Source organism: Camelina sativa, chromosome 11 (assembly GCF_030686135.1).
Source record: "Camelina sativa cultivar CO46 ecotype springtype chromosome 11, ASM3068613v1".
NCBI classification, from domain to species: Eukaryota; Viridiplantae; Streptophyta; class Magnoliopsida; order Brassicales; family Brassicaceae; genus Camelina; species Camelina sativa.
Window position 1 is genome coordinate 6,763,335 of NC_141890.1, and position 20,283 is coordinate 6,783,617.

General features: G+C 37.3%; 6 protein-coding genes, 1 non-coding gene and 2 pseudogenes across 9 annotated transcripts; 4 read left to right on the plus strand and 5 right to left on the minus strand.

The window, feature by feature from the left end:
• The first annotated feature begins 528 nt into the window (after nucleotides 1–528).
• LOC104722186 (NAC domain-containing protein 72) lies at nucleotides 529–2,153 on the plus strand. Its single transcript, XM_010440318.3, has 3 exons — nucleotides 529–888; nucleotides 1,020–1,288; nucleotides 1,383–2,153. Exons 1-3 carry the CDS (start codon nucleotides 708–710, stop codon nucleotides 1,836–1,838), a joined length of 906 nt encoding a protein of 301 aa, XP_010438620.1. The 5' UTR covers nucleotides 529–707; the 3' UTR covers nucleotides 1,839–2,153.
• Nucleotides 2,087–3,479, minus strand: LOC104722185 (uncharacterized; annotated as a pseudogene). Its single transcript, XR_015572062.1, has 3 exons — nucleotides 3,227–3,479; nucleotides 2,794–3,125; nucleotides 2,087–2,686 (listed from the first exon to the last, which is right to left on the minus strand). The product of XR_015572062.1 is annotated as an uncharacterized LOC104722185 (transcript).
• Nucleotides 3,480–4,003: 524 nt separating this feature from the next.
• LOC104722187 (uncharacterized) lies at nucleotides 4,004–5,634 on the minus strand. The gene is made up of 3 exons (XM_010440320.2): nucleotides 5,257–5,634; nucleotides 4,804–5,140; nucleotides 4,004–4,669 (listed from the first exon to the last, which is right to left on the minus strand). Exons 1-3 carry the CDS (start codon nucleotides 5,486–5,488, stop codon nucleotides 4,213–4,215), a joined length of 1,026 nt encoding a protein of 341 aa, XP_010438622.1. The 5' UTR covers nucleotides 5,489–5,634; the 3' UTR covers nucleotides 4,004–4,212.
• Nucleotides 5,525–8,096, plus strand: LOC104727717 (large ribosomal subunit protein eL24y-like; annotated as a pseudogene). Its single transcript, XR_015571313.1, has 5 exons — nucleotides 5,525–5,562; nucleotides 7,119–7,195; nucleotides 7,305–7,406; nucleotides 7,498–7,646; nucleotides 7,759–8,096. The product of XR_015571313.1 is annotated as a large ribosomal subunit protein eL24y-like (transcript).
• Nucleotides 8,097–9,008: 912 nt separating this feature from the next.
• On the minus strand, nucleotides 9,009–9,081 carry TRNAF-GAA (transfer RNA phenylalanine (anticodon GAA)). Its single transcript has one exon. It is a non-coding gene; the product is annotated as a tRNA-Phe (tRNA).
• Nucleotides 9,082–9,136: 55 nt separating this feature from the next.
• LOC104722188 (uncharacterized) lies at nucleotides 9,137–10,651 on the plus strand. Its single transcript, XM_010440321.3, has 6 exons — nucleotides 9,137–9,602; nucleotides 9,701–9,778; nucleotides 9,965–9,999; nucleotides 10,088–10,143; nucleotides 10,237–10,335; nucleotides 10,408–10,651. Exons 1-6 carry the CDS (start codon nucleotides 9,216–9,218, stop codon nucleotides 10,464–10,466), a joined length of 714 nt encoding a protein of 237 aa, XP_010438623.1. The 5' UTR covers nucleotides 9,137–9,215; the 3' UTR covers nucleotides 10,467–10,651.
• A 93-nt stretch (nucleotides 10,652–10,744) lies between these two features.
• On the minus strand, nucleotides 10,745–12,745 carry LOC104722189 (uncharacterized). Its single transcript, XM_010440322.3, has 5 exons — nucleotides 12,520–12,745; nucleotides 12,390–12,444; nucleotides 11,747–11,817; nucleotides 11,574–11,640; nucleotides 10,745–11,092 (listed from the first exon to the last, which is right to left on the minus strand). The coding sequence occupies exons 1-5, from the start codon at nucleotides 12,611–12,613 to the stop codon at nucleotides 10,930–10,932; spliced, it is 450 nt and encodes a 149-aa protein (XP_010438624.1). The 5' UTR covers nucleotides 12,614–12,745; the 3' UTR covers nucleotides 10,745–10,929.
• Nucleotides 12,746–12,788: 43 nt separating this feature from the next.
• On the plus strand, nucleotides 12,789–19,092 carry LOC104722190 (myosin-4-like). Its single transcript, XM_087474489.1, has 23 exons — nucleotides 12,789–13,391; nucleotides 13,486–13,590; nucleotides 13,664–13,807; nucleotides 13,898–14,048; nucleotides 14,136–14,163; nucleotides 14,287–14,455; nucleotides 14,595–14,658; nucleotides 14,859–14,957; nucleotides 15,149–15,252; nucleotides 15,351–15,489; nucleotides 15,592–15,710; nucleotides 15,820–15,972; nucleotides 16,049–16,138; nucleotides 16,255–16,332; nucleotides 16,488–16,646; nucleotides 16,791–16,976; nucleotides 17,128–17,333; nucleotides 17,425–17,560; nucleotides 17,644–17,773; nucleotides 17,842–17,949; nucleotides 18,035–18,150; nucleotides 18,222–18,434; nucleotides 18,542–19,092. Exons 1-23 carry the CDS (start codon nucleotides 13,170–13,172, stop codon nucleotides 18,920–18,922), a joined length of 3,300 nt encoding a protein of 1,099 aa, XP_087330615.1. The 5' UTR covers nucleotides 12,789–13,169; the 3' UTR covers nucleotides 18,923–19,092.
• On the minus strand, nucleotides 19,044–19,772 carry LOC109127161 (uncharacterized). The gene is made up of 2 exons (XM_019231501.2): nucleotides 19,521–19,772; nucleotides 19,044–19,339 (listed from the first exon to the last, which is right to left on the minus strand). Exons 1-2 carry the CDS (start codon nucleotides 19,656–19,658, stop codon nucleotides 19,145–19,147), a joined length of 333 nt encoding a protein of 110 aa, XP_019087046.1. The 5' UTR covers nucleotides 19,659–19,772; the 3' UTR covers nucleotides 19,044–19,144.
• Between the last annotated feature and the right edge of the window lie 511 nt (nucleotides 19,773–20,283).

Consider the following 20,283-nt stretch of genomic DNA (forward strand, 5'->3'; position numbering starts at 1 on the left):
ACAACACATCGTTATTAGGCTTTTCAGAATTCTAGAAGAAAGGACAACTGGCTTGACACGTGTCGATAAACTTACTTTGGCTTTTCCTGACGGTTCATACACCCGAACCGGCACCAATTATATACAGTCGAATCTTTGTCTTGGGTGATTTTCTCAGTGGCAAGAACTTACTATAATTAGGATATTTTCACTGCCTTATTTACAAACTTCCAATGACATTGATGAAAATAAGAGAAAATAAACTAGTACTTCACTAGTAATTTTCACAACTTACTCCAATCACTTTAGTAGAGGTATTTTCACATACTACTCATAAATCATAATAACCAAAAAAATATTTACACATAGAGAAAAATTTCAGTTGTGTGTATTTGCAGTTTTGGCACATTTATATCGCTTGGAAAAGTAATTGTACAACACATTGATAAGGTCGGTCAGTTCGTGTACGTGGCAGTAGCTAAATGGTTAAAAGGGTCCACAAAGAAAAATCGTAATTAGATATTAAAGAACAGTAAGACAAGGACGACCGTACTTATCCCTTGTAGAACCTTTGCCCTTTTCCATAGCCTATATAAACCAACTACTCACCATCTTGTCCAAAAAGATCGACATAAAATTTCTTTTGAGTTTTTAGAGTTCAAAACTTGAAAATCTTGTTTAATTCTTTGTTTGCTGTTGAATCGAATTAGAAAGAGCAAAAGAAGAAAATGGGAGTTAGAGAGAAAGATCCGTTAGCCCAATTGAGTTTGCCTCCGGGTTTTAGATTTTATCCGACAGATGAAGAGCTTCTTGTTCAGTATCTTTGTCGGAAAGTTGCAGGGTATCATTTCTCTCTCCAGGTCATCGGAGACATCGATCTCTACAAGTTCGATCCTTGGGATTTGCCAAGTAAGCAATCAAAACAATGTTTTTTACACTTCTTGCCTTCTTGGGAGGTGTTTTGCAAAAGATCTTAATTCTGGGTTCGAATCGGAAATTTATTAAAACTAAAGGGGTTACTATTGTAAAATGTTTTCCAGGTAAAGCCTTGTTTGGAGAAAAGGAATGGTATTTTTTCAGCCCGAGAGATCGGAAATATCCGAACGGGTCAAGACCCAATAGAGTAGCCGGGTCGGGTTATTGGAAAGCGACGGGTACCGACAAGATTATCACGTCGGATGGTCGCCGTGTCGGGATAAAAAAAGCTCTGGTTTTTTACGCCGGAAAAGCTCCTAAAGGCACGAAAACAAACTGGATTATGCACGAGTATCGCTTAATCGAGCATTCTCGTAGCCATGGCAGCTCTAAGGTATAACACATTAAAAAGATGATAACTTTATCAATTCCGATTAGATCAAAACCGAAACCAAATCGCTAATTTTGTTTTTTCTTTTTCTTTACAGTTGGATGATTGGGTGTTGTGTCGTATTTACAAGAAAACATCTGGATCTCAGAGACAAGCTGCTTCTGCTGCTACTCCGGTTCAAGCTTGTCGTGAAGAGCATAGCACTAACGGGTCGTCTTCGTCTTCGTCGTCTCAGCTTGACGACGTTCTTGATTCGTTCCCGGAGATAAAAGACCAGTCTTTTAATTTGCCTCGGATGAATTCGCTCAGGACGATTCTTAACGGGAACTTCGATTGGGCTAGCTTGGCAGGTCTTAACCCAATCCCGGAGCTAGCTCCGACCAACGGATTACCGAGTTACGGTGGTTACGACTCGTTTAGAGCGGCGGAGGGAGAGGCGGAGAGTGGTTTGAGGAACTCGCACGTGGATAACTCTGGCGGGTTGACTCAGAGTTTCGGGTACAGCTCGAGCGGGTTTGGTGTTTCGGGTCAAACATTCGGGTTTAGGCAGTGAGAGAGATGTAATTACTAATTACTGTGATTGGTGTGATTCATTGATTCAGATGGGTTAAAAAGGTAAAAAGGTTAAAAAAAAATCCTTGGGTATGTGGGTAGAGTGCTGGCAATTGATGTAAATAAAATAGGGATTGATATAGGCTTTCACCGATTCGGTGAGGCTTAGGATCTCCACTAAAGGAAAGGCTGGAGAGTGGAGACTACTAGTTTGACCCAACTTTTTTGATAGGCTGCAAAAGTGTGTAATGTTTTCTCACAAGACGTTAGATTAATATTTCTCAACGGAGAAAAATGAATAAATGGTTATTCTTCATGATTCATGACCATATAAATTTAGAAACTACACATACACATTTGCTTGCTTTTTATTATTATCCAAATGAAGTTAGGATAGAACATCACTACTTCCTGCATATGATTCCGTATCCCGAAGACGCCCCACGAGTGCAATCCAACAGTGTGTATTCAGTCTCCCATTTGATCGAGCCATTTAAACCGGTATAAATGCAACTCTTGCAGTCATGAGAGAGCAAAGAAGATGTCCTAAAGTTATCCTCGCCGCCAACAACTGGCATTGCGACTCCAGGCTTAGCCGGGTTTTGGAAATCGGGCCTATAAGTGCGTCCCAAGATTCCATCGACTTTTGGTGATAAGTTGAAAAATCTGAACTGGACTTCGAGATGCGCAAAACAGTTATCCAAAGGTACTTTGTAGCTGTGGATCCTATCGTCTTCTTTAGTCACGGGAACAACGTTAATCATGATCTCTGCTTTGTCTTTGATTGTCACCGTCACGCTGTTCATCTTTGTCGCTCTCTCAATCTTGATGTCTTTTTCTGGCGAGTACCTAGTCAAAAGCACATGTTGTTGGTGTATGTTTCAAGATACAAATTCTCAACTAGTAAAAAGACTCCAGAAAGACTTCAACTAGTAAATATGATATTTGGCTATTACCACGTGGAAAGAATTTCATCAGGGATAACTAAATCTTGGCCGTTGAAAGAGAATCTGAGATGGTCGATGCTGCTGTCCCAAGTGGCCACTTTGGTGGCCTCAAGGGAAAACTTATGAGAGTTGAAGAGGAAGCCAAGAGTTTGGATCCAAGTGAAGTCTCTAGAGCGTCCAGCGGGTCTGTGGCCAGTGAACATTGATCTGAAAGTCAGAGTCCGAGACAAGGCTAAAATGTTCATTGCTCTTTCCATGGAAGTAGAACACAATCCCGTCACCACCTATGAACCTCGGGTCGTGACATGCCGATCCAGGTCTATAGCAGTTTGGACCCAACTCTAAGCCAACCATGTTAAAAGAAAAAAATGAATACTTAATTTGAGTTTAGATCAAACAAAAACTTAATTAATACAAAAAAGTTTTAAGCATTTTTGCTTACTGCGGCACTCGGATTTGCAGAGGGGTTTACTACAGTCTACGTAACAGACTCTATTCATGGAGTTAGCGGCACCGGTGGTGGGACATTCTTCCGGACACATTATGTACTTTTGGCAGCAACGTTCATAAGGATTGCTGCAGTAAACTCCTTGTGACTTTGCTCGCAAGAAACTTAACATGACCGCAAGAAAAAACAGCATTAGCGAAGAGGATTGTGAGATCTTCATTTTCTAGGTTTTCTATCCCTTGATTACTATTCATCAATATAAGAAGAAAAGTGTTGATTTGTGAATTTATAGTGGCCACTCTGTGATTTTATTTTAAACAAATTATTTTAGTGCAAGTTGCAAGATGGGAGTTGCCGGGTTTGTGTGCCTAATTTTGATATCACCCACACATGCACTCAACGTTCTTTGAAACAAGTTGTATATATTAACAGTTCGAAAGTTGAAATGTACATGAATACAAAAATATGAAACTTCGAAAATAAATAAAAACGAATTCAGAAGTTACATTCACACGAGCGAGATCCACACCTCTCGGTCCTAACTGTATATGAGCACTGCATCTTGTTAATTTGACTTTTGGAAATCTTTAAACATCAATAACATTATATATTTATTAGCCGGATCTTAGGTTATGATGAGTAATTAACCCTCTTCATATCCTAATTAAGCTGAGTTTTTAAGTTAGTGTGTTACAATTAAAGTACAATGTGGCTGACTGGCTGCAAATGATTACGTTGTATATGGGGAACACAACGGATGAAGCATACCAATAATATAAAGGTTTCCAATATTTTTCAGCAATAATAATCTGGTCCATGTACATCACAGAGTTACATTTATTTTCTTTAGAATTTGCTTCTTAATTAGCTTATTACTCTGTTTTATTTTGGCAATCATATAAAGTTAACTTACACAAAACATAACATATACTTTTATTATCTAACTAATTCTTAATTAGCAAATGGAGTTTGGATGGTAACTACTTCCTGCAGACGATTCCATAACCGGAAGACGCGCCACGGCTGCAATCTAGCAATGTGTGTGTACTTTTTGGCTTGAGGAAGCCACTCGCAACGACCGGATTTTCAGAGAACAAACAAGTTTTGCAATCATGAGAGAGCAGAGATGATGTCCTGAAGCTATCCTCACCTCCCACCACTGGCATTGCGACTCCTGGTTTAGCCGGATTCTTGAAATCAGGCCTGTAAGTGCGTCCCAAGATTCCATCAACTTTTGGGGACAGATTAATGAACTTGAACTGGACCTCGAGATGGGCAAAACAGTCATCTACAGGTAATTTGTAGTTGTGGATTCTATCGTCTTCTTTGGTCACAGGAACCACGTTGACCATGATCTCAGCTTTGTCTTTAATCGTCACGATCACACTGTTCTTTTGTGTCAACCTTTCAATCTTGATGTCTTTTTCGGATGAGTACCTGAGAATATGCATGGGTCAAGAATTAAGAGTAAAAGATTGATTTGTGTACATATAAATCAAAACTAAAGAGAGAAATATGCAGTTTTATACAATGGCAACCTAAAAGACAAAATTTGAGTTTCTATATATTACCATGTGGATAGAGTTTCTTGAGGGATAACCAAATCTTGACCATCGATAAAGAACTTGAGGTGATCGAGGTTGCTGTCCCAAGTGGCGACTTTGGTGGTCTCGAGGGAGAATTTGTGGGAGTTGAAGAGGAAGCCGAGTGCTTGGATCCATGTGAAATCTCTAGTACGGCCAGCGGGTCTATGACCAGTAAACCTAGCATTGATCTGAACGTCAGGGTCTGAGACAAGGCTAAAATGCTCATTGCTCCTTCCATGGAAGTAGAACACAATTCCATCACCACCTATGAACCTTGGATCTAGGCAGATCGCTCCAGAGGATTCACAGTTGGGTTTCACCGCTACAAAATATCATATCCAAATCGTAAAAATATTTTCAAAAAGCTTAATTTGCAATTTTAAACTGCATTGGTCTCTATACAAAAAAAGAAAAAAAAAAAAAAAAAGATCTAATTACCGCGACACTCTGCCATGCAAAGGGGTTTAAAGCAGTCTACCCAGCAAATTTTGTTCTGAGAGTTGGGGTTCATGGTGGTCGGGCACTCTTCAGGGCAGTCGATGTATTGGAGCTGACATCGGGGAGCCGCATTGCCACCACAGTATGTCTGACCATGCCAAGCCTTGACATGCAAGAAACATAAAGCTACCACGAAAATTATCATTAGCAACGAGGGTTTTGGAACCTCCATCCTCGATTTTTCTGTTGGCCGAAATATAACATCTATATGACTATATCGAAAGAGAAAGAAGATATAGAAAATTTGTATTGGGGATGAGTTCTCGATTGTGAATTTTGTATGGTCGTTAAAAGTAAAATATTTTCCTTCGGAAGAGGGCTACGTACAACTCTTGCAGTTATTGTGAAGTAAGGTTTTTATTTGTTATGGTTGTTTCTCCATGAGTTTCGTACAAATACAATATTGCTCAACTAGTGGATGTGTGCATCGTTTAGAATAATTTGTATCAAGATACACTTATCTAGTGCCTAGCTCTACGGCTGAATATATGTGTAAATGCATGTATGTTAACGTATATAAATTAAATATATTAAGCTTTTACTTTTCTGAAATATATAAGCTCTAGTTGTCTTATTAAAAACTTGTATGATTTATTAGTAGACCTGACACAAGCCATTGTGATGCTGATCCACATCTCTCGGAACTAAATTTTATTCTCCCATCTCCCCATATACTAATAATATAATGAAATTTCATATTCAGTTAACATTGCTCAAATTTCTAACTTAATAGATTCTTAGGCATGCAGTTTAATTTAGAGAGGAGAATTGATATACAATATAAGATATCCGTGATTCAGTGTCTTATCTAAAGCCGAAATCGAACTTAACGACAATGTTATTCTTAGACTAATTAGAAACCACGACGAACACTATATATGTTAACCAAATTTTGGATGTATATATAAGCGACTTTTGGTAACTTATGCGTTCTCAAAGCGAAAGTGAAAATATATTATCACACTCAATCTTAACACATGTATAAAAAATTCAGTCGGGTTTCTCCCTCAAATCACATCAAAATATAAGACTTTCTCCATCCGTAAGCTCTTAGAAGAGTTTTAAGGGTTTTGAATCAAAAAAATAAATCAGAAGTAAAAAAAAAACTTAAAAGAGCCCCTTAGAGCACACACAGTCATCCTGTGAAAATAGGTTCTCCAAAAATATTTTAGATATAATAATACTATTTAATTTAAATTTTGTTTGTTTTTCAAAAATTAACCAATCAACTTATGACAATTAGTGAGAGAGAGATTTTAGAGGATCTATAGAAGTGTGGGCAGAGACACAATGTCTCTCTCTTTCCTCATCTTTCTATTATTTTTATTTTTTAATTTTTTTGACACTCACCGAAAGATGGACGATACGTGTCGTGTTTGTGTTGGACGATAGAATAATACAAAAGGAAAAAAAAATTGGGAAGCAGAGATTTTATTTCGGCTTTCCTCTCTCTCTCTTTTTCTCTCGCGATCGAATTCCCGAACCGACAAAGGAATTTGGAATTGAAGGATCTTGAATCAGAGGAAGGGTTTGGAATTGAAGGATCTGGAGATGAGTAGCGAAGCCGATTGTCTCGGCGGAGGCCAATCGCGATAGACAGAATCGAGTCCGAGGGTTAGAGATGGAAGCGATTTGAATTTGGGGTCGAGTAGATTGAATTAATTGGAATCACAAGGTAAGTTTCTCTGTTTGGTACAAGATGATTCATTTCTAATCATGTAGACTTAGATATTTCACTAGCAAAGATCATTTGCTTGTTGTAATCAATGTCTCATTTGGTGTATTATCTTCGGAATATACAGGACGGAGCTTTGTCGTTTCAGTGGGCAGAAAATTTTACCCAGGAAGGGGAATTAGATTTATCCGATCTGATTCTCAGGTTAGCTAAACTCTTTTTTTATGAATCCCTTGAGCTTATGAGATTTGATGTTTTTGGTCTTTAGTCTTATAATGGTGTTGATTTTTTTTGTTTTTCATGGTTCCATCAGGTTTTCTTATTTCTTAACTCAAAGTGCAAGAGGTACTTCCACAATAAGTTGAAGCCTTCTAAGCTTTCATGGACTGCCATGTACAGAAAACAACACAAGAAGGTAGTGATGGTACATTATAGAGTTTCAAGTTTCTGTATGTTTTTGTTGATTAGGTTCAAGAGATTTAATTGATTTTTGTTTCATTTTATAGGATGCAGCTCAAGAGGCTGTGAAGAGAAGAAGACGTGCCACCAAGAAGCCACACTCTAGGTCCATTGTTGGTGCTACCTTGGAGGTGATTCAGAAGAAGAGAGCTGAGAAGCCAGAAGTTCGTGATGCTGCCAGAGAAGCTGCTCTTCGGTTAGTTTTCTTTCCTCTCTCAAGACTCGAATCATTCAACTCGTATCATCAGAATTGTTAAATTTGAGGAAAGTATCTGACTTTTTAAAATGAATTGTTATGATTTTAACAGTGAGATCAAGGAAAGAATCAAGAAGACCAAAGATGAAAAGAAGGCTAAGAAGGTTGAATTTGCTTCTAAGCAACAGAAGGTCAAGGCAAATTTCCCCAAAGCTGCAGCTGCAGGAAAGGGTCCTAAGTTGGGAGGTGGTGGTAGCAAACGCTGAAGAGCCTAGCCATCTCTCTCTCACTTTGTGTTTTCTGCCTAGTGGCTACTTTTTTTACTAGCAATGTTGATTCCAGAATGTTACGCCAAACGTAAAACCTTGTTATCAGTTTTTGTCTCTTACTTTTGCAACTCTTATAATCTCAGACTTCAGAATTTTGTTGCTTATGAACTTCATTTTACTACTTTCTCTATTGTCTTCTCTCATGATTCAAAAGAGTTAAGGTTTAGTCGAACTTATTTGTGTGTTTTGCGGACTACGTTGCCAACTGTAGTCTGGTCATATGTTGGACTGCTTCCGTGTTTATGTGCACTGGTCGATTCTAACTGGCATTAACTAGTGAGCTACAACAATTTCAATTGTTACGGCTTGTTCAAAACTGAAGTTGCAGTGTGAGGAACACCATGAATATTGGTTGAGTTTTTTCATTACTCAATTAAATACATTTGAAAAAGATTTATGTTATTGGGTCAAACAACTTTCGCAATAAATTTACTTGTGGATGTTTCTCACGGGGCCAAAAATATGATCTATTAAAACATTAGACATAGACCAAATGTTAAAACATGTAATGTTTCGCAATATCTTATGTATTTGGAGAAATATTGTGTCATTCATGATCCTTGTCCCCCAAAAATATGTCATTATCCTATTTTTATAAAATCTTAAATGTTAAAACATTTCTATTACTTTTATTCTATTTAAAATTTTTAAATTTTAAAAAACAATATTTTAAAAAATAAAGACCCAAAATTAGTACATACCATTGGAGGAGAAAATTTTAAAACAATACACAATTATTTCATGTATCTAAGATCCTCAAAATATGAACCTCCCATTGGCTTTGCTCTAATGCAACTTGAACCATAGTCCCTTAAATCGGAGTTCTTAGAGCTCGTAAAGTTTTTAAGAGCTCAAACTTTTCGAATCAAACATGCATCTCTCAAAAGTCAAAGGTCAAAAGTTCGTTTCAAGTAACTGTAATGGGGGTAATTAAAAACGAAACGACGCCGCTTTAAGGAAGTGATTTAATGGGTTAAACGAATAGACGACGCCGTTTTAAGGAAGTGACGTAAATTAGAAGGGAAAAAACTATTGCGGTGAGCGTGGATCGAACACGCGACCTTCAGATCTTCAGTCTGACGCTCTCCCAACTGAGCTATCCCCGCGATGTTATTTGATCAGTTATAATTATATATAACTCTATAACATATCATTGCCATCGTGTATCACCATTTCTTTTCTCGTTGAGGTCGACGCTTTTTCAACTCGAGTTTGTTGTTGTGTTAGGTAACAAATTCAGATGATGGCTTCGATTCCACAGATTATCATGTGTACCAACATCTCCATACACGATGGTTTCAACAAGGAACCCAGTACTAAACTCCAGTCCAAAGGACGGAGCTTTGTTCCTTCTCTGCTTCAGAACAAGTTTGGATTGAGAGTTTCCTTGATTGAGCATAGACAGAGACGGGGTCTGGAGAAGATTGGATTTTTAGCTAGTGAGAAAGCTCTTAACCGGCAAAGACGGGAGATCAAGGTTAGGTGTAACAAGGGTTTAGGGTTTAATGGTGGAGATAACAACGGAAACGGGAGGATACTTGGGAACCTTGCTTTGGCTATCGGGTTGACATATCTCTCTATGACTGGTCAGCTTGGTTGGATTCTGGACGCTATTGTCTCTGTTTGGGTATTACTCTCTAAAGTCTTTTAACTTTTTAATGTCTATGATTTGTCTAATTGTGCTGTCTTAGCCTTTTGGTAACTGAAAATTCTTACAATTTGCAGCTGGTTGTTGTGATTGTTCCAATTTTGGGGTTGGGAGCTTTTCTGTGGTGGGCACAGCGAGATATTGTCCAGAGCAATGTAACTCTTTCTTGTCTCTTTGGCTTTTTAAGACATCATTTCAAGAATTCGTAGAAAATCTTAATTATGTAACTCATGGATGCGCTAATCTTGAGTTAAATTTAGTTTAGCTACCACTTGTGTTTGAGTAAATCTTTCAAGATTCTGTTCTACTTAGCTATCTTGCGATTTTTCATCTTGTTGCAGTGTCCGAATTGTGGAAACGAGTTTCAGATATTCAAGTAAGGCTATAACAAGAATCAATCCCTCAGTTTTTTTTTTTTGTTGTTTCCTCAAATCTTGTTGATTGTATCTTCAAACATGCTGCAGGTCTGCGATGGATGATGAAGTACAGCTTTGTCCTTTCTGCACTCAGCCATTCTCGGGTAAAACGATGGATCCTCCACTTTTCGATTTATCAACGGACGTCTGTTTTCTGAAGCATTAGCATTGTGTCTTTTTTTACTTGGAACTTGCAGTGGTAGATGATAAGTTTGTTAAGGAACCAGTGAAATTCTCCAACCAAACTACTGCGTTTGGACAAGACTTAAATGGGTTTTCGTCTGCAACTAAGAAAGGTTTGTTCTTACTTACCCATAATATCTCTTGTGAATCCAATGGTGAGATGAAGTGTTTGATTGATTGTGTAGGAAAGGGTTTCTCAACAGCGATTGTAGACATAGAAGCAGAAGTAACAGATGCAGACTGACAATGCGACCGGGAAGTTATAGCGTAGGCAACAAACTTGTGCAAAGAGCTCGTTGTTGGATATAGAAGTAATATAGAAATACACATCCATATGTATATTTATATGTCTATGACAATTGTTATCACTCTTTAATCTTTTGTATTTTAAATGATTGTTAAATGTTTAAAGTAGTAGTCTCCCGTGTACGCATGTTTTTCTTTGTTCCTACAATTTAAACGCCAAGACTTGAGAGTTGAGATGTGTTCTATGAAGACTGGACTTTGTTAAGAAAACAAGTATTGGTAAAATAACATAATTGATTAATCCGTAAACATACTACGTAATTTTTATAAGTCGCCAAGGTTACAAAATTGCAAAAGCTCTTTTTGAAAGAAAACATCAACGTTAGCAAGACCAAAATAGACAAATGAACTATCAAAAATTTCTATCTTTTTCCCCTTCTTTGTAGCTTTTTCCACCAAAATCACTCGTACAATTTCTTGGCCGAAAGAGTTCTGAGAGTTTTGGTTTGGTCCTTTGTAGCTTTCTCTTCATACTTCTCGCTCAACGCTATAGCTTTAGCCTGGGCTTTCATCTTCCTTACATTCTTCGTTCTCTTCATCGGTATTCCTTTCTTCTTGCTTGTCCTAAAAGAAAACAAGAAATGTCATCTGGATTAAAGGAAAGCAAAGCGTAAGGAGGACCAAATCTAATCTTTTCATGCCTTAGTAACATTACAGTTGAGGACCGTAACAAAACGATAAACTAGTACACAATCAAAACTTATCCAAGATTCTTGCATTTAGTCTCCTATGTTATCTTCTAGATTTAGAACTAATGTGGAGAAACTTAAGCTTGTTGTAACCATTAGAGTAATACAACAATAGCAAACTACATGACTCCAGGTCCAACCTCAAAGGATCAGAAGAGAGTAATACAACAATGGCAAACTACATAGCGACCTAAGACTAATATAATATCAATCCAACTAGGTCACAAATCTTTCCGAGAGTACCATAAGTCCATAACTGGACAAAACTACAAATCGAAATGGGCCTAATAAAAGATATTTTAGATCCAAGTCAAAATTAACGATGTTAAAGCCGGCAGAGTTTCAAAAAGGCTTACAGGTTACTAGAAAGGGGAGCTAGTTTCGGAGCTAGATTCGAGTCTCCGGTCTCCGTAGTATCCATGGCTAACGAAATCAACGAAGAAACAATCAAAGAGTAAGTAAACACCTGAATCTCAACGCAGAGTGAGAATCTTAAGAAGACAAAGAAACGAGGACGCTATATGTCTACCTATAGCCACGGCATTCATTTTCCCTGCCTTCTTGGTTCTTTTCATCGGTTTTCCTTTCCTTGTGCTTGTCCTAAAACGAAAACCGGAAATGTCATCAGGATTAAAGAAAAGCACAGAGTAAACTTCAATTAAAAACAAAAAAAACGAGTCAAATTGTAGCTAAATTGCATACATATATGTTCTAAAAATACCAAATTTATAAGCATTCCATGCCTTAGTACATTAACGTAACCAAATGATGAAACGAGTTTACAAGAGAAAATTTTGTCAGAGATTCTCTCACTCAAACAGCTTGTATAATTGTCTTCCAAAGTGTTAGAGCTAATGTGGAAACCTCAGCTTGTAAACCATTACAAGTAATATGAACAGTAGACAACCTACTACAATACATGACTCCAGGTCCAGGACAAGAACAAAGCAATTTACAATGGAAGTTGGTATTTGGAAACATGAGACCAAGAGAAACACAATTAGAGGTATTTTTGTATAACATAAAATCCAACTACAGTATAGTTACACAAGTCTTCCTGTGAGAGTACCATAACTAACCAAACTACAAATCAACTGGGGGAAACGAGAAAAGACTTAAAGCCGGACTCCAAAGCGAAGAGTACAAGAGTTTTGAGATTGTTAAACGCTTACAAGGTACGAGCACGAGCAGCTAGTCTCGAATCTCCAGTCTCCGTAGTGTCCATGGCTAACCAATAAAAGGAAAAGTAAACACATGAATCCCCCAAACTTGTTCGGCTTAGAATCTAGATATATATACTACCTTGAGGAGGAGCTTGGAAGAAGCTTTTAGATTCGGAATTGTCCACGGAAGCGTCTTCTTCCATGTTCTTCTTCCTGTTCCTCTTCTTCGTCATGGCCGGATTTTGGCTTTGGCGCTAGGGCTGAGAGAGAGAGAGAGAGAGACGACGGAGGAGGAAACTATCGAATTTTTTCACCTAAACCCTTTGTCGGGTCAATTTTACTAATTCGGATCCAATTATTGGGCCTTTTATTATAAAAGCCCATTTATCTAATTTTAACATCATCATCGTCTCTGTATTTTTTTCAAAACTCTCTCTTTCTTTTTGTATTCGTTGGAAATGGCTTCTCGTTGGCAAAAATTAGTTAAAAGGTTTATTTTTGTTTTCAGTTTTTGCTATTTTTTTCTCTTTAATTTGTTTGAATCATATGGTTACAATGTTGAGAGATTGATTCTTCATTTGGGGTTACAATGCTGGCTTTGTTCCCCCCAACCCCCACTACATGATTTGAGAAGATTTTAATTTAGGGTTTATGGAGCTCAATTAGCCGCGAAAATGGGTGTTGATTAATTAAGACTCTTTTACAAAACAAAAAAAAAAAAGTTTGAATTTTTGTTTTTCTTTGTTGGTGGGTGGATTCTGATTTTATCGGCGTTTCCGGCCACACACAATGACGAAAAGTTCGGTTAAGGAAACGTTGGAGTCTCTCCGTCAGCACGGCGTTAGCGTGAGCTTCAAGGAGTCGTCGTTGATTCCGTCTCGGTCTACTTCAAGGGCACAAATGGTGTCGAATCGTCAATCGCTTCCGGCGAACTTACGTAATGCAATTGCTCAAATGAGTCCTGCTAAGGACCCGCATGATCTCGATAACGTTGAGTATTTCTTCCGAGAGGTACATTGAAGATTGCTTCTTTTGTCTTTCTTCATTCACAGCTTCAACTTGTATTGGGTTCGTTTTTGTTTTAAAGTTTATATTTTTATGCCAGAAACTTCGAGTTTGGTGTCGCGTTGCTAATGGGCAGTGGAACTTGGGGAAGATACAATCTACTTCTGTTGATGATGTTTGTGTTTTGTTGTCCAATACCGAAGAGGTAAGTTCCTTTTTACTTGTTTTATACCTTTGTATGATATGGAAAAGGCCTTATGGTGTTATTTTGTGTTAAGGTTGTGAAAGTATCAGTGGAAGAGATTTTTCCTGCTAACCCAGATATTTTGGAGGGAGTTGAAGACCTTATACAGCTTAGTTATCTGAATGAACCATCTGTTCTTTACAACCTAAGGGTCAGATATTCACAGGACTTGATTTATGTAAGTTCTCTTGTGGTTTGTTTTTGATAAATTTGTTATTCTAGCCGAGTTTACTTTTTTTTGACATAGTTCCATGTTTCTCTATTATAGAGTAAAGCAGGGCCGGTTTTGATTGCAGTAAATCCATTTAAGAATGTCCAGATCTATGGCAAAGAGTTTCTGTCAACGTATCAGAATAAGGCTTTGGATGCTCCTCATGTTTATGCAGTGGCAGATGCAGCTTTTGATGAGATGATGAGAGGTGATTCTTCATGAAGAACCAAAACTTAGTTCCTTACCATGGTGTTAACTTTAGGGCATTTACATTTTTAATTTTCTCTTTACGCAGAGGAGAAGAACCAATCTATTATCATAAGGTACGAGGCTTTCCATTCTGAATGTTTTTTCTGTGTATATAGACGATGATTAGACTGCTTAGGTGAAATGGATTTTCTGATATTGATATCAACAATCAAATGAATAATAATATTATTTCATAGTGGAGAAAGTGGAGCTGGGAAAACTGAGACAGCAAAATATGCAATGCAGTACTTGGAAGCTCTTGGTGGAGGTAGCTTTGGGGTGGAAAACGAATTCCTAAAGACAAGTTGTATACTTGAAGCTTTTGGGAATGCTAAAACATTAAGAAATGACAACTCTAGCCGATTTGTGAGTTACACATACCTTTTTGTTTTCCAATTTTTGCATGACTGGATGTTTTTTCCCAAATTACAAAAATCATTTCTTTAGATTTTAGACTTTGGTGTCGGCCGTAAATTGATTCAATAGTAAATCTGAATTGGTGCAGGGAAAACTGATGGAGATTCATTTTAGTGCAAAGGGAAAGATATGCGGAGCTAAACTTGAAACTTGTAAGAATTGAACATTTGTATTATTGTTTGCCAATTTTCTTTGCTTGGCTATGGAGCTCACATCTTTTTTTTGGGTTTCCTCACCATGTTTGTGTCACTACTTGTGCTGAATGACCATAGTTCTCCTAGAAAAGGTAAGTTTTTGTTGAGAAGCTCTAGTCAGATTCTACTTGGTAAGCTATTCATAGGCTAATTAGTAGTCTCTTTGGATCAGTCAAGAGTGGTTCAGCTGTGCAACGGCGAGAGATCATACCATATCTTTTATGAATTGTGTGCAGGAGCTCCACAAATTCTTAAAGGTAACATTTCAAATTCGAGATATATAAGAACTAATTCAGGTATTTTACGTATTCAGCAGCATATGATATGCTTAGGAAGTGTCCCTGCTGAAGCAAAAATGTAGACATATATAAAAGATCAATTAGCTTAGTTGCTCATGGTTGAGAAGCTAGAAGTTACTAGAACATTTATTATATGATTTTGTTTGCAGAGAGATTGAAGCTTAAAGCAGCAAGTGAATACAATTATTTGAACCAGAGCAAATGCTTGACCATTGATCGCATTGATGATGCACAAAAGTTTCACAAACTGATGGTAACTTTATCTATTCCCACTGCTTCCCTTTGTTTTCCATGGAACAGATGCCATGTTTCTGTAATTTCTTATTCTGTCAGATTTCTCTTTTGTTATAGGAAGCTTTCAACATTGTTCAAATTCCACAAGAATACCAAGAACGTGCATTTTCTCTGCTTGCAGCCGTGTTATGGTTAGGAAATGTTTCTTTTAAAGTGATTGACAATGAAAACTATGTGGAAGTGGTAGCAGATGAAGGTAGAATTGATTGTCATTTATCATTTGAATTAGTGAACTGGTTGTGAACTTAATAGGATTAAACTTTACTGATGTTTATTATGTTGTTCTTATTTCATACAGCTGTCACTAATGTAGCTATGTTAATGGGCTGCAATTCAAAAGAGCTTATGGTGGTTTTGTCTACATGCAAGCTCCAAGCTGGTAGAGATTGCATTGCTAAAAGACTGACACTGCGACAGGTTTGTTTAATATCTATACAAACACTGCAATATATTACACAACACTAGTAATTTCTATATACATTAGCTAGCTAAAGGTAGTGTGCGGATTGCTTTGTTATATATTCAGGCAACTGAGATGAGGGATTCTCTTGCGAAAACCATCTATGCGAGCCTATTCAACTGGCTTGTTGAGCAAATAAACATTTCACTGGAAGTTGGTAACTCACGTACAGGAAGATCTATTAGTATCCTTGATATATATGGGTTTGAATCATTTAAGGTTCGTAACCATGCTCGAGTTTTTATAGCCTCTATATATTTTGACTGTGTAATGATCAGGTCTTTTATGGTTTTAGAATAATAGTTTCGAACAATTTTGCATAAACTATGCAAATGAAAGACTGCAGCAACATTTCAACCGACATCTATTTAAACTTGAACAAGAGGTAATCTTCTTTCTCTAAAGCCTCATTATATGAAGATGTGGTATTCTGCTTCTGGTCAGCTACAATTATCAGAAAAATGTGTATTGTTAATTTGTGCTAGTCTCTTCACTGTTCAGGAATATGAAGGGGATGGAATTGATTGGACTAAGGTCGAATTCAAAGACAATCAAGAGTGTCTAAACCTGATTGAGAAGGTAATATTTAGCATGTCATCTTACTGATTAAGAAAGGGATGGTATAATACTTTGACAAACTCAGAATTTGATAGTTGCTTTAAACATGATTGAGATTATGGTGTTTTCTTCCATGTTTTGAGAAAATCATCTCACGAATATGGTTGCTCATGCAGAAACCCATTGGTTTGGTATCGCTACTAGATGAAGAATCAAATTTTCCGAAGGCGACTGATACAACGTTTGCCAACAAGCTCAATCATCATTTGAGGGCTAACTCTTGTTTCAAGGGAGGGAGAGGTCAGGGTTTCAGAGTTTGTCACTATGCTGGAGAGGTCTGTTGATACCCCAAATCCAGAAAGTTGGATTCTGCATATTAAATTGTTATTATGTGGCTATGAGTCAGTGAAATTATTAAGGTGCAAGAGAATGAACATATATCTCCTTGGGTACTTATGGGAGTTTTGTACTTTTAATAGGTTCTCTATGATACAAACGGCTTCCTGGAAAAGAACAGAGATCCGCTGCATGTTGATCTTATCCAACTTTTATCATCAAGCAAATGTCAATTATTGAACCTGTTTTCTTCTAAGATGTGTTACAAGTCTCTAAAGTCGGCAACCATTTCGGACTCCATGAATCAAACTGTGATTACAAAGTTTAAGGTGAGAAGGCTTGAATTCTGCAGTTTTCTGTATTGATTGAAATCTTCCTAAAAAGTTTTCTGAAAATAATCTTTTGACTTTAATAGCCTCTTTGTAAACTTTATTGAATATGACTGGACCATCGGTATATTCTTTCACTTTATGCTTACAGGGCCAACTTTTCAAGTTGATGAACAAGTTAGAAGACACCACTCCTCATTTTATTCGATGCATAAAGCCAAATTCAAATCAGCTTCCTGGAATTTATGATGAGAATCATGTTCTACAACAGCTTAGATGTTGTGGCGTTTTGGAGATTGTTAGAATATCAAGATCAGGATATCCTACACGGTTGACACATCAAGAGCTAGCAGTAAGGTATGGTCTCTCAACTTAAACGATGTGCTTTGTTGATAGATCTATTGTTCCAATCATAAGCTTTGTCTTTGTTGGTTTGTTCATGGATTAGATATGGATTCATACTTCTGGCCACAAAATTCTCCCAGGATCCACTTAACACATCAACTGCTATTCTGAAACAATACAATCTTCCTCCTGAAATGTATCAAGTTGGTTATAGGAAAATATACCTCCGAACTGGACTAGTAAGTTCTCTTTATCTGTAGATATTATGTTGGTTTCCTGATCAATCGGCAATTTATAACGCCTTCATCTTTATATTTGATAGATTGGCGTCCTTGAGGAAAGAAAAAAATATGTTTTATGTGGCATACTTGGATTACAGAAGAAATTTCGTGGTTATAAGACTCGTGAACACTATCACAATATGAAGAATGCTGCAGTGATGCTTCAGTCATGTAATCATTCATGATTCCTTTATTTGTGGTATATGTTTTCTCTTCTCTTATTTATTCTGTTGCTATAGATATCCGCGGAGAACATGCCAGGAGAAACTACATTGTGGTCGGAGGATCAGCTATCGTTTCCCCAGCAACTATTGAAGAACTTGATGCAGTCATACACTTGCAATATGGTAAACATCAATGTCTTTCCTTTGGCATCAAAAATTTGTATTTCTATTTTGGATAAGATTTTACAGCTCTCTTCCTTGTATGTAGTGGTACGCAAATGGCTGGCTCGTAAACACTTAAATAGTATGCAACAGAAGAAGAAATCATGCAATGGGAAGAAAAGACCGAGAAGAAAGTTAACGAGGAGGGATTCCAAAGATAAGGTAGCATTTTGCCTGATGTATGTGTGTCTATGAGTTCTCTACTGCTGAAACTTATTATCTTTCTTGTTTAGGGCCTTCTTTTAGAGCAGCTTCAGGTCCAACCTTTGGCTCTTGCTGATCTCCAGACCCGGGTTCAGAAAGTCGAAGCAGCTATAATGCAGAAGGAAGATGAAAACACTGCATTGCAGGAGGAGTTGCAACGATTTGAGGAAAGATGGTTAGAGAACGAAACAAAAATGAAGTCAATGGAGGAAACATGGCAAAAACATATGTCGTCAATGCAGGTAAAGTGCCCATCACTCCACGTAATCAGCATCAAGCATATATATGATTTGCTCTGACCAAACGCCTAAAAGCTAATGATGTTCCAAATCTATATATGCCTTTGCAGATGAGTCTTGCAGCTGCTTGTAAGATTTTGGCTCCAAACAAAACTGCAAGTCATGGTAATGACTCAGAGGATACAATGTCCTTCGGAACTCCCACAAAAGAGCTTAAGGATAGCTTGAGTGACGCTAACAATCTTTCTACAGAATCTGATCAACGAAGCGTCATAATTAACGAAGATGCAAAGAGTCTTGTGGAGGTAGGATTAGAACCAGACTCGAGCTCAAACAGGACGCAGCACGCAGAAGAACTTAGGAGACTGAAGTTAAGATTTGAGAAATGGAAGAAAGATTACAAAGCAAGACTAAGCGAGACAAAGACAAGGCTCCGGTTAAATGGTGTTGAACGTCGTCGTCGGAAATGGTGGTGCAAGAAAAGCTGTTGAAACTTAGATCTTGTTCTCATGTACCGAAAACTAATTATACTAGTTTTAGGATTTTCAAACTAATGGCAGAGAAAAATAGTTACAAGCTAACCGGATGGTAAGAATTAAAAGCTAAATCATATTGTTGTAAATCATATCTCCAGGAAATATAAATCTTGTCTTTCAAAACATTCATAACGGTCAATCTTGAAATCGCAGTGAAGCACTTATATGAAGACTTGACTATTTTACAAGATAGTCTAAACTAGCTAGATCGTCGGTCCGGGACGCTGGTTCACCGGCTGATCCCTTAAAAAGCAAAATGGTAAGGTTGCCAACGGAAAAATGGATGAAGCAGCCACTGCAATGAGTCACAAACGATCCAAAATGCGTCCCAACAACGCATTGCCACCCTGATCCGTATATTCTATCAAAATCCTGAAAATTTTCAAAAATAATAAAGATACAGTTTGTCTCAACATACAAATTAATATTATCACTGCCTGATATATGTACACTCTAGCTAGGTAGAATATAAATTATTGGTCCACTCATTAGTTATACACTTACTAACACTAAGGTTAACATAGTTAAAACTTGAAATAGTTTATTAGTGAACCTTCTTGATGAAACTGGCAATCTGAGTGGGTTCGGTGACATCAAAGCAATCAAGGGCTTTGGAGGCCAAGCTGAGAGCATCTTCCTTCATTGTTTGCTTCATATCTGTCTCACCCATTACTGCCTTCCCTTCTAACATCCTTTTTTGATTTCTTGGAAGAAAAAACAATAAATTAACTCGAGGGATATAAGAGAACCAAGTGAATGAGTTCAAGCAATATATATATGGAAAAATGATAGGACGGAGTGAAGCTCCTCGATTGTGGTGGAGATTATGTTGGAACGTACATGAAGTTTTTTTTTTGGCTTGTCGTGAATTTATCAGCCACATGGATTTGCATGGACCGTTTCATACGTGGTCAAAACGAAATCATAAAGTGTATCATTGTTTTAGAATTTGGATATATGCTAATTTCATAAACTTGTGATATATAGTGAGTGGATATGATTAAACAACTAATCGAAAGGCACCAAAGCAAGGTGACAAGAGCGAATTGAGTGAAACGGAAAAAAGGGTCTAAGGGAGAAAAAAACATAGTGGTATTCTTTTTAAACCGAATCGGAATCCAAGGAGATTCTGAACCAATATCGAGATCTAATAACAGGAATCTTGTGTAATTTGTTGATATCTAAGTTTAGGTGTTTATTAAAATTGTGTTTGCTAAATTTACTAAACTCAAGGTATTATTAATTTTTGTTTCCCATAACTTGACAAACACTTTTTGAGATTCACTTTAATTATCACAGTATAATTAAACTTAACT